The sequence below is a fragment of the Drosophila innubila genome (genome assembly GCF_004354385.1).
Source record: "Drosophila innubila isolate TH190305 chromosome 2R unlocalized genomic scaffold, UK_Dinn_1.0 1_C_2R, whole genome shotgun sequence".
NCBI classification, from domain to species: domain Eukaryota; kingdom Metazoa; phylum Arthropoda; class Insecta; order Diptera; family Drosophilidae; genus Drosophila; species Drosophila innubila.
In genome coordinates this window covers 14284791-14296920 of record NW_022995374.1, presented here as the reverse complement: position 1 = coordinate 14296920, position 12130 = coordinate 14284791, and the positions used below count along the sequence as shown (strand labels likewise).

At 35.4% G+C, this 12130-nt stretch overlaps 4 protein-coding genes across 6 annotated transcripts; 2 read left to right on the top strand and 2 right to left on the bottom strand.

Moving 5' to 3' along the window:
• Window positions 1-1826: 1826 nt before the first annotated feature.
• Window positions 1827-4524, bottom strand: LOC117783972 (chondroitin sulfate N-acetylgalactosaminyltransferase 1). Its single transcript, XM_034621553.1, has 4 exons — window positions 3378-4524; window positions 3177-3325; window positions 2343-2642; window positions 1827-2286 (listed from the first exon to the last, which is right to left on the bottom strand). Exons 1-4 carry the CDS (start codon window positions 4444-4446, stop codon window positions 2125-2127), a joined length of 1680 nt encoding a protein of 559 aa, XP_034477444.1. The 5' UTR covers window positions 4447-4524; the 3' UTR covers window positions 1827-2124.
• Window positions 4525-5369: 845 nt separating this feature from the next.
• LOC117783696 (synaptobrevin) lies at window positions 5370-8586 on the top strand. 3 transcript variants are annotated; one of them, XR_004617379.1, is made up of 5 exons: window positions 5370-5521; window positions 6060-6113; window positions 6338-6660; window positions 7560-7755; window positions 7944-8586. XR_004617379.1 is itself a non-coding variant. In XM_034621224.1 (4 exons), exons 2-4 carry the CDS (start codon window positions 6067-6069, stop codon window positions 7997-7999), a joined length of 426 nt encoding a protein of 141 aa, XP_034477115.1. In that variant the 5' UTR covers window positions 5370-5521; window positions 6060-6066; the 3' UTR covers window positions 8000-8586. The 3 variants fall into 3 exon arrangements, 2 of the variants coding, with proteins under 2 accessions (XP_034477115.1, XP_034477116.1); XM_034621224.1 differs by lacking the exon at window positions 7560-7755; XM_034621225.1 differs by lacking the exon at window positions 7560-7755 and having other exon boundaries at window positions 5371-5521; window positions 6395-6660.
• Window positions 8587-8623: 37 nt separating this feature from the next.
• Window positions 8624-10284, bottom strand: LOC117783694. The gene is made up of 5 exons (XM_034621223.1): window positions 10076-10284; window positions 9857-10007; window positions 9654-9800; window positions 9460-9597; window positions 8624-9150 (listed from the first exon to the last, which is right to left on the bottom strand). The coding sequence occupies exons 1-5, from the start codon at window positions 10201-10203 to the stop codon at window positions 8977-8979; spliced, it is 738 nt and encodes a 245-aa protein (XP_034477114.1). The 5' UTR covers window positions 10204-10284; the 3' UTR covers window positions 8624-8976.
• A 325-nt stretch (window positions 10285-10609) lies between these two features.
• On the top strand, window positions 10610-11699 carry LOC117784312. Its single transcript, XM_034622011.1, has 5 exons — window positions 10610-10759; window positions 10816-10960; window positions 11017-11142; window positions 11200-11349; window positions 11404-11699. Exons 1-5 carry the CDS (start codon window positions 10638-10640, stop codon window positions 11644-11646), a joined length of 786 nt encoding a protein of 261 aa, XP_034477902.1. The 5' UTR covers window positions 10610-10637; the 3' UTR covers window positions 11647-11699.
• The last annotated feature ends 431 nt before the right edge of the window (window positions 11700-12130 follow it).

Below are 12130 nucleotides of genomic sequence, written 5' to 3'. Positions count from 1 at the left end.
AAAATTTTTAAATGAACGAAATTTAAATACAGAATCAATTAAGTGACCAAATCATGACCAAAATGACATTCCACATGTAAATCGGTTAATTTTTGATAAAGTTATGAGAGTTCAAAGTTTTTGAAAAAATGTCAAGGGGTTGGTAGGAAAATTGGATTATAGATGGCTTAGGATCGAAAAAATTTCAAATTTTCTAGATGAAAACAATTTTAATGCAGAATGCAGGCCAAATCATGAACAAAATGACATTTTGCTTGAAAATCGGTAAATTTTTGAAAAAGTTATGAGAGTTCAAAGTTTTTGAAAAAATGTCAAGTTGGTATGGAAAATTGATAATAAATGACTGATTTTCGAAAAAATGAAAATTTTAAATGAACGAAATTTAAATACAGAATCATTTTAGAGGCCAATCATGAACAAAATGACATTCCGCTTGAAAATCGGTAAATTTTGAAAAGTTATGAGAGTTCAAAGTTTTGAAAAAATGTAAGGGTTGGTAAGGAAAATTGATAATAAATGACTGATTTTCGAAAAATGAAAATTTTTAAATGAACGAAATTTAAATACAAAATCAATTAAGAGGCCAAATCATGATCAAAATGACATTCCACATGTAAATCGGCTAATTTTTGATAAAGTTATGAGAGTTCAAAGTTTTTGAAAAAATGTCAAGGGGTATGTATGGAAAATTGGATTATAGATGGCTTAGGATCGAAAAAATTTCAAATTTTCTAGATGAAAACAATTTTAATGCAGAATCATTTTAGAGGCCAAATCATGAACAAAATGACATTCCGCTTGAAAATCGGTAAATTTTTGAAAAAGTTATGAGAGTTCAAAGTTTTTGAAAAAATGTCAAGGGGTTAGTAAGGAAAATTGGATAATAAATGACTGATTTTCGAAAAAAATGAAAATTTTTAAATGAACGAAATTTAAATACAGAATCAATTAAGAGGCCAAATCATGATCAAAATGACATTCCACATGTAAATCGGTTAATTTTTGATAAAGTTATGAGAGTTCAAAGTTTTTGAAAAAATGTCAAGGGGTTATTATGGAAAATTGGATGTTAGATGGCTTAGAATCCAAAAAATATCAAATTTTCTAGATGTTAAAAATTTGAATGCAGAATGAATTAAGAGGCCAAATCATGATCAAAATGACATTCCGCTTGAAAATCGGTTAATTTTTAATGAAGTTATGAGAGTTCAAAGTTTTTGAAAAAATGTCAAGGGGTTGGTAAGGAAAATTGGATAAGTGGCTGATGCTGGAAAAAATTTAAATTTTTTAAGTGAAAATTTAAATGCAGAGTCAATTAAGATGCCAAATAATGCCCAAAAAGACATTCCATATGAAAATCGATTAGGTTTTGACAAAGTTATGAGTGTTAAAAAAAAAATTTTTTTAAGTGGAAATAATTTAAAAGCAGAATCAAATTGGAGTCCAAATCATGACATTAAAGATATTCACCATGTAAATCGGATATGTTTGGACAAAGTTATAAAAGTTTCAAGATTGGAAACACTGAAAGTCAATCTATTTATTTATTTATCCAAATCTATATTTATATTTCTATTAATAAATATTTTTAAATCTATATTATCTGCCCGACAAACCACATGTTGAATTCATTATACCCTTGAAAGAATTACAATAAAAAAACCCCACATATGTGAACTTTACGGTAGAGTGAAAAGTTGCTCCTGCGGCATCTTCTTTGTCTTCTTCGTCTGCATGCTCAGTGAACCCCACTGGAGGTCGTTGGCATCCAAGTCTACAGATTCAAAACCATAACAAACGGCGACAAGTTTAATTAAACGATTTAATTTGTTTATCTAATGCGAGCAGACGCTGTTTAATGTAAGTTCAGTATGATACAATAAGCTAAATTTGTTTACGTATAGTATGTTTATGTTTATTGTTTAAAGATTGCATCTAGTTTGCTTCATGGAAGAACAATTTGTCATAGGATTAAGTATCGAGGCTCTCAAAGTGTTGGGTAAACAAAGAGATTTAACAATTTATGCTAGTTCAACGATTGGCTAAATACAAGTTATTGTCACATTGTGGCTGAGTATCGAGTATCGAAAGCAGAAGGCCAATTCCAATAATACCATTGAAATATCAAGGCAGTGTATTTCCCAACGACACGGACATGGATGCACTTGCAGCGGCAATCTCGTCCTGAAATGCCAAAAAACCCAACTGGGCATGGGAGGCCTCATTAAGAGCACGCGATCGTATGCAGGCACGATATTGATCGGGACTTAGAGAACTGGTGCAAATCTGTAAAGGAATTGGCAATTAATATACAGTCTAAGCTGATCCTCAAGTTGACTTACCTTTGTGTGCCAGCGATGAAAGATACCAGGATCTGTGGCGCGTATGATTTTGATTTTAGATCGTACATATTTACGGTAGAGCATCACATCCTCACCGCCCCAGCCAACGATTTCCTCATCGAATCCGCGTATTTGCAGAAAGTCCGAGCGGTATTGACACGTCATGCCATAGCCAAAGTCACGCCAGAAGCCCGTGTCCCTAGAGATGACCAGCTGGTCCTCCTCGTTGGGCAAAATTTTCCCCTGCAGCGTGTACACCACATGGGGATTATAAAGGCTGAACACAACAGGGTAATACACCTGAGAATGAAATTTAGATGATAATTACTTAATTGAAGTTTCTTTACTCATACAAATTAAGAATATCTTTGTAAAAATTACAGAAACAAAAACAACAGAGCTGAGAATGATATGTGAATAAAATTAAATAAAAACTAAGAAAACTAGAAAGAAAAACATTCATAGTACAAAAGTGTTGTAAATCTTTATCATCAACATTGAAAATAGTAACCTTGATTTTTCTAACTCGGGATGTGAAAAAAGGTAGCAAAACCGAGGAAATTCAGAAAAGAAAAACTGTCAGAGTATTAAAGTTTAATAAAATGCGACATTTGGAACAAAACTTTTTTTAACTACGGCTTTAGTTCATTTTTTAGATCCCAATTTATTTTTCCTAACTTTAATTAAATAATTGTATTTTCCCTAGTTTTTATTTAATAATTACAAGCTACCTAGTTTCGTGTTCTTAATCTGGTTTCCCCAAAATTCGAGCTCTTAGTATTATATGTCAATATTCTTATAGGGATTTCTCTTTATAAGCTATGTCCTAGATACCTTCTTGCCTGGCGAGGCATTCCAGCGGCAACGTTCCAGAAATTTGGCGGTAAACACAATGTCCACATCGCACATGAAGAGTAGAGCATCCTCAGTCGTCTTTTCCGCCTCCGGCTGAATGTGCTCGGCGCCCAATCGCAGAGCTTTGGCTGCAGGATGAATTGTTAAATATGTGAGTCTAAAAATTGCATATTAACCCACCTCTGCTGAAGGTTTCATTAAGCGACAACAGCTGCACATGCTCCAATCCCTTTGCAATTCCCTGCGCCTCTTTAAGTCCACTTTCACCAAAGTAAACCACGATGAGCTGCAAATGTCGATCCGTCAGTTGCTGGAACATCTGCATGAAGCTGCGGAAGCTGCGCAGGCGTCCAGCCAGTGGCAGTATCACATGTATGATGGAGCTGGGAGCCACCTCGGACAGCTGCACCGTCTGCAGTGGTGCAAATGGTCGCATGATCAACGCCTTTCGCACCACATTCGTCTGGTGCTTGATACTCTGGAAATACAGCTCATATTGGCTGCCAGTCGTGGGCTCCGTGCGATAGATGCCCTCCACAAAGTCGTCCAAGGTGTACTTTGCTACATCCGTTGTGGGGATCCCCTTGGCACGAGCACGTGCCGTGTGATTGCGATTGAGGCTCTCCAGGGCTTTGTTGACGGCTTCCAGGAGATCGCGGCGCCTGTAGCCAATGGGCTTCTCCACCACACGCTTGCCCAGGCCGAGATCAATGGGATAGACACGCGTGAAGGTGAAGTGATTGAAGGGCATCATCTCGTACTCATTGTTCAGCGGCAGACCATGAAGAATCTCAGCGGCTCCCACCTGTTTCCGTATATAGCTGCTGCAGTCATAGTGATGAGTCAGGGAGGCAACTGTTGTATCGGGTGACTGCTGCAGTTGTTGTTGCTGTTGCAGCTGTGTGCCTGGCACGCTGTTGTTGTTGCTGTTGTTGCTGGAGGAGGAGTAGAATCCAGCTGGCAACCTGCCTGGAACTCCATTGTTACCGCTTCGATTGGTCTGTATTAACACCAGCTGTGCACGCAGCGTCAGCACTTCATGCTTCAGGCGCTCAATTTCTGCATCCCGTGCATTCAATATATAATTATATCCATTTGATTCACTGGGATTCACATGGGAATCCTTGTCGGTTTGGGCTGTCAACTCATCGAAGCCCCATTTTGTCAGTATGGCTATTGATATCACAGTAACTAGTGCAAACAGCAACAAAAGTCGCACTAGCAACCTCGAGGCCAGCGAATTATGCATTTTCCATATTACTTTTGGTATTTATTGCTGCAATACAAATTCAAAATGTTAAATGCCCGCCAACTAGATAAATTCTGCCAAACTGTCGATGCAAGCTAATAATCGATAATAACAGCGATATCAGTTTGTACTAAAGACATTAACATTCATGTTATTTATGGCAGCTGATTAACATTTTACTGCTGTTGAAAATCTATACAAAATTTCTTAATTAGTAATACAAGCTTGCACACAAATAAGACAATCAGTAATACATTTATCTCAAATGAATATTCGAAATTAACGGCTTTAATTTTAAATTTAACGAATGTTACTTTAACATAGTGTAACAGGAGTTCAATTGAACTTGTTCCATTGTGAAATTTGATCTGAAAATGGGAATGGAACTTTTCTTGCACCAGTACTCCTTTTTATGGAACCAAGGCTGCCACACTGTTGTGACTGATTTGGGAAACCAGACGCGCAATTTAAATTCACATATTTAAAAAACAACTGTTTATTTAAAAAGGAAAGTAAAAGCAATTGTGACAAATCTAATGAAATTCGAAATTTATCTAATTATAAATAAAGAAAATTATCCGAAAAGATCTTTTTAGATCAGCTTTTCAAGTCTGGCAGCAAAAAATCAAACCAGATTGGGAAATTTCGAAGGGTGGCAGCCTTTGCACCGGGTGGCAATCTACCACACCCAGTGCTGGCAAGTTTTTAGATGAAACAATAGCTGTTTCTGTATGGAGAGCATCTTAATGTGTCATTGCTTGCAGATTTTGCACAGTTTTATTAAAAATATTAATAGCAAATCTTTACTGAATAAATATTTAAAATAGCCAGATTTCCAGCTAATAGCAATTTTGAAATTTTTCTATCAAACGAATTCTGAAAATAGCCAGATCTAGCTATAAATATTATAGCTAAGCTGGCAACAGTGCTGTCAGAAAAAGACTGTCAGTGTGTGTGTGCACTTTACTGACATTTTCAATCAAAATTAAAAGAAAATTGAAAAGCATAGCAAAGCAGAATATAAAGCAAACGGCTTTAAAACTAACAAATTAATCGTACAATAAACATTTCCCAGGTAAGTTGTGGCTTTGGTAAATGGGGCGAGGTCGAATACACAATGTAAATATTGTGCGTTGGCAGGCGGCTGCAAATTGCGCGAGCAACAAGTCATTTCTTTTTTTTGGTGCCGCTGGAGCTGGCACTTTTGTCACGGTCAGTGTGAAGAGTCACGGTTAAGATTGAGCAAAGATAGCAGATTGAAGAAAAAAATGTTTAATAAATAACAAGCTGGAATATAATATATATTAAAAGAGAATTAAAATTGCATTGCGTATTTCTTAATTTATAGTTTAAACTGCGTTTGTTGTTGTAGCACAGTTTCGACAGTCACTTGTTGCTTTATTGACGCTCATCACTATTTTTTTGTGCTATTCCAAGTTCGGGAATTGATGATTCACTGAGCAATATTGCATAGATAAGATGTACTTTTCCTTATGTTTGTGTGTGTACATTTTAACGAACATTGAAGTGAACAATTTCTAAATGTATACAACATTTTCTTGTTGTTTAAACAAAGCGAGTTCTTTGTAATAAAGTCGAATTCTATTTTTCAGCACAAAGATGGAGAACAATGAAGCGCCCGCACCTTCTGGATCCAATAATAATGAGTAAGTGACGCCTCCTGTTATTTTTTAAGGGTCGCCAAGTGCAACGCACAAATGCAACAAGTAAAAGAGAAAAGAAAATAAAAATCCTGCTGTGATGTCATTGAATCGAACTCAATTAATTAATGAATTTCAAATGATTCACTTGATTATTCACCAGTGTGTTTGCATTCATGCGTTGGATTGTAAGTCGAGCTTTGAGCACATACACATATAATATTATATAGTTTTCCCATACTTCCGCCACCGCCGAACAACAACAACTTTCACGACATGAACAACAGCAACAACAACGCCGCACAGAAGCGTCTGCAGCAGACACAGGCCAAAGTGGACGAGGTCGTCGGCATAATGCGTGTCAATGTCGAGAAGGTCCTCGAACGTGACCAGAAATTGTCGGAGCTCGGCGAACGAGCCGATCAATTGGAACAGGGTGCCTCACAGTTCGAGCAACAGGCCGGCAAACTGAAGCGCAAGCAATGGTGGGCCAACATGAAGATGATGATCATTCTGGGCGTCATTGCTGTCGTCTTGCTCATCATTATCATAGGTAAGACTGCAGTTGGAGTTGGTTAGAGCCATGAATCTGGCATGCTTTATGTGGCAAAATGCTTAATATATCAGAGCTGTAATTACCGGGAATTAACAGCAATTACTTGCTGAGTAACTATTAACTATTAATTTCATTAATTTGACAATTGTAATGTCAGCTCTGTTTTTTTTATTGGTTGCGGTTAGCTTGGCCTAATTTTCAATTCAGCACACACATTAATTTACATATACACACACACTGTATAATTACAATTACTAATTGTAATTACTGCTACTCGATTAATTAATTATAATTACTAAAATATTTGTAAATAATTATTTATAATTACTAGAGTGTTCTAAAATAAGTACATATCTCTTCATAGTTGCCAAAGTAATTTAATTTTTTAATCAATGCCAGCAAGTTTTAATTTAGATAAAATAGATAATTGTTAATCATTAGTTTTATTTGCATATACTTAACTAAATATTAATAACTCAAAAAATTAATTATTTTAAATGAATTTAATAGTAAATTTCACAAAGTTTTCTTATCAAAAAAATAATGCATAAATTGCGCTTGTTTTATAAGGTTAGTCTTAAACAAACAGACACACAGATTGGCACACACACTCGCAAATTTATAAACACACACTGGAACACACACTCTGACAAACACACTCACATACACATGCTTAGTATAAGCAACCAACTTGTTGATAAGACGCGCATGACGCGTCACTTTAAATTATTTTTTTATATTTTTTGGTATTGTGTTTTGTCCGTCATTGCGGTTTTTGGGTGTCGGTTAACGTCAGTTGGTTTTAGCCCGGCCAATTGACTAGCACACAACTGATCGATGGCAACAACTATTGAACAAAATTGTCAACTTTTGCTATTCTTTTTTTCTACTTGCAGTCTCGATATACAATTGATAAACAAGACACAAGAAAACCAATAGATAAACATGCAACAAGGCAACTTGTTGAGCTTACAACATACGCATAACTCTAAGGCAGCTATTACCACACACACATTCAATATATATATTTATATGTGTATTAATATTTAACGCAAATGATATACAACTTTAAACAATTTAGTTTAAGAAAAGGTAAAAATATTTGTTGCGTGTTCTATGTGCTAATTTGTTTATTTGCCCACGTTATAAGCCAAGTTAGCAGCAAGATAATTTTGTTTTATAACTTGAAAATATGTGAGTGTGGGCCAGGTGAACAAATAGGGCGGGTTCTTTATCCCAAGAATTTAAACTAATCACATTTCTTGTTTCAACTTTTACAGTGAGCGCTTTGCCATCGAGCAGCAGCAGCAACAGCACCTCCGATCATGGCACGTAAGACGCCCTTTGCCACGCCCCCAAGGAAAAAACATTCAACAAAAAGAGAGAAAAAAAAAGGAAAATGGGAAAAAAAACTCGGTTGCCTTCGTTCAGGCCTTAAGCGTAAAAAGAAAAACAAAAATAATATGAAAACTGTGTCTAAAACTATGTATTAACACTAAAACAAATTGTACTATTATTATTAATATTCTTAAATGTTAAACAAACATTATTTTCACATATATATGTATTGTAAACGCAACAATAATGCCAACCCTCAGTTGGCATTAATAAGTAAATCGATGAAAGAAACAATAATAATAATAATGTGGCATTTGAAATGTCAATGTGTGTGTGTGAGTGCGTGTATGTGAGAGGGTTTTCCTTTTGCAGTTAAAACAGTTAAACATTTTGCATATTTATATATATACTTATGTACACAAGGCACACACGCACAACACAATTTTATACACATTGTTCTATAAATTATTTATATTTATGTGGAACTTTATATACATATATACTTTATATACAATGGCATGTAATTTGTTATAAACGTTTTTTCGGTGTTTAACTAAATGTAATACAACGTACGTTTGCCACAAAGAAACGCGAACATTTTTGTAGAAAACTTGAAAAAGAATGCATTCAACTGTTATTATTATTTACATATTTCTTTGATACATTGTATTGTAAAAAGGAAAAACTTTATCGATTTTTAACGACCCGAATTCGACGTCCGAAACACAAACCAAACTGTTTACACGGCGAACGACTGTGACGTAAACATTGAGAGCTGGCACTTTAACTGAGGAAACTGGAGTGAAATGGAGGAGGAGTTATGTTGCAGTGTCTCTGGGTGTCTGTGTGTGTGTGTGTGTGTGTGTGAAACAGCTGTTTGTGGACATGCGCTGAAGACAGTCAACTTGCAGGGCAACCCTGCCACATAAGGTGGCAGTTGCAATTTCAATTGAAAATATATATAATTAAAAAAAATTATTTAAAATGATAGCCAGTCAACTCGAAGCCAGATGCCGTTGTCCATACGTAGCCCATGTAGAGAGCATAGAAATTAAGATAATACAATTGGCCAATAAGCATGTGATCGCCAACAGCATCCAGATGATAGAAATTGGGCTTGCGTATCGAGGCAGCAAATATTATCACAAACTGCAAATGAGGCGGATAAGTATTAAATTGACTTGGAAACTATGACCAATAACACTAGCTGAATGAGAGCTTTGCAAAGCACATGAAAGCTTCAACTGACGGAAACTCGGGAAGCACATTGCAGCCTAAAGTGCTTGGAATAAATATGCTGGAAAGCTTCCAGTGGATGTCCATCTAATGACTTAAAAAATGAGCGTGTTATTAAGACTCAATTTTTGTCTTCCAGAATGATCGATCTGGGAGCTTTCATGTGCTTTTGGGAAGCTCTCTATCAGTCAGCTAGTGGAATATTTTGTAGCTGTCTCTTACAACATTAGATAACATGCTGTAGATAAAGAGCGTGGGGAACTCAATGGAAACTCGTCTCATTTCGGAGCATACAATAATGCCAAAGCTGGTCAGGACAAAGAGACGCTCACTCCAGCGTATTACATTATGTCGTGAGAGCTGTAAGAATTGTCTACTATTAATGAAAAATATGGAATTAGCGCGAAAGTACGTACAAAAAGTCCACGTCGGTGCTTGACAGCAATATTGCCATATAATACACTTATGGCCATTATACAGAAGGTCAGAATCCAGGATAAAGCAAGGCTGGTGTATGGCGCTCTTCTGGCGGGTTTCATAATGGAAATTGTGTTTACCTCGAACTGGGAATTCAATTGGTAATTTAAGTGAATCGAATATATTATTGTCATTCATTTACCGTCCAAATGCCAGCTAATATCCGTTTCCAGGTCGCTGTGCGAACGATAAGGTGATAAAAGAATACATAAAGTTGGATCGATATAAAACTCATGAAAAACTGCACAAGACTGACATAGTAGTGCTTTCCCAGAAAAGCCTTCAGCACATTACTGCAAAGACAAGGAGATATTTACGGTATTAAAGTTGATATTATTTAATGTGAAACCTTTTTGCTTACATTTCCATAACGGCTGAGACCTGAATTTGACCAATTATCAGCATTATTATCGTCACTTTATACGTTTTCCTTAGCAATAATTTGGACATTTTCTTTTCGCGGTCATCGTGATCACTATCTGATTCCATTAGTAAAGAATTGTTGAATTTAACAAAAATTTAAATAATATATAACCACATAGGGAAATGCCAACTCAGTTTAAGCGGAAGCCAAAGCAAGTCTTACTCTCTACAATAATAATATTTTAAAAACTAGTTTTCCAATAAAAAAGAATCAATGGATATATAGCTTATTTGATTGAACTAATTTTGATCTCAGTTGAGTTTACGCTTTTCTACATATTTATGTTAGAGGAGTTTCAAAGATTATTCTTATATAATTTCTAGGATACTAAAGATAGTACCGAATTAATTGATCAAACTTGCCTTGATTCACACGTTTTGTTAGCTCAAAAACCAATTATAAAGTTAGTAGCTATTTTTTTAACTAGTCAAAGTTTATTTAAGCTAATTTTTTTTTATTCTTTTTAAAGTTAGTACGTATAAATTTTAAGTTAAATCAGATGATGGATGAACGCGTTGGATCCTATCAAAGAGCCCTTCGAAAATTTGCCATTATTGTATATCTGGTAACAGCACTTTGGCTCGTTTTGGCCATTGGCCAATGGCTAACCGTGAGCTTGGTGTAAGTTCACCTAAAACTATGCTTTATTTTCTAAATACTCTATCAGTTATCTGCAGCTCGGTGGTGGGTAATGTATTTCGGGATTATGAATGGATCAGTGTCATATTCTTTGGGCTGGCAATCGTTTTGGTCATGGTCTTCATATTCTTTGAGCAATCCCGCTTTATTCCTTTCTTAAACTGGGTGCTAACTGCAGTTATTGTAAGTAGTAAAGATATACCAATTAATATTGTTTATGGCTCATTAACTTTTTTCAGGTAGAGTTTGCTATTATTGGATTGTTTGCTCTCGTGGTGCGATCCCAGTGGGCGGATATGGTAATGTGGTTTATTGTCTGTATCTTGTTATTATTCCTCTTCATACTTCTGGGTGCTGTTATACCGGTTAGTTATCTTTTAAAATTTGGCGATTATTTTTAATTTGATTTGGTTTTTATTTAGCACGATCTGACACTGGATGTTGTCATCATATTTGTAATATCCTTTGTCTTTCTCATTGCGTCAATTTTCATGCTCATGTTATATGTGCTGACATCTGCTCCATATAGTTTTATCATGTTCCAAAATATCGTTAGCATTATAATGCTATTGGTAAGTGTGCCTTGATGACTAGATATATTACTTAACTTAAATTTCTTCCTTTAGTTTGTCATGTACCACGCACAAACAATTACGGGAGGACGATTTGCAGAGATGAGAGTCAATGATTATCTTCTGGCCACGATCATACTCTTCTATGATTTTATTATCATCTATTTGCTAACATTCTATGTGCAGACCAAGTTCAAGATTGCCTCTGATGCTCTCGATTCGGAAGACACATCAACTGATGACGAAACAACTACAGCAACAGCAAAAACAACAACAGCAGCTGAAGGCAGAATTTAGATTCAAATTTGAAAATAAAAAGATTTTCTTTTAACCCATTGACGATACTCAAATTTGAATGTGTTTTTTGTATTTCAATCAATGGAAATCGCCGTTGTAGTATTTGATTTGTATTATCTCAACTTGTTGCATGTTCCAAGAGTTGTCGCTTGTAGTTTCTATCTGATAATGATTCCGTGACCATGAAACATTCAAAATTTTCACTTGTAACTAGCTTTCGATAATTCGTAGGGATAAAAGTTGCAATATTAACAGCAACGGATCGTAATTACACACTAAGTTATTTCTGTATTAATATTAATTTTGATACCATTTATTGGGGGTATTTTAACTAAGTAACTACGTTTGTAGCACAGATTTAACCGTCTTACCTTAATCGAAATTATTATTTTTTTTTTCTTTGTCAGCTAAAACTCTTTTGTTAAACATTATTTGATGCTAGAACTAGATAATCAATAAGATATATACGTAGATATTAAATACA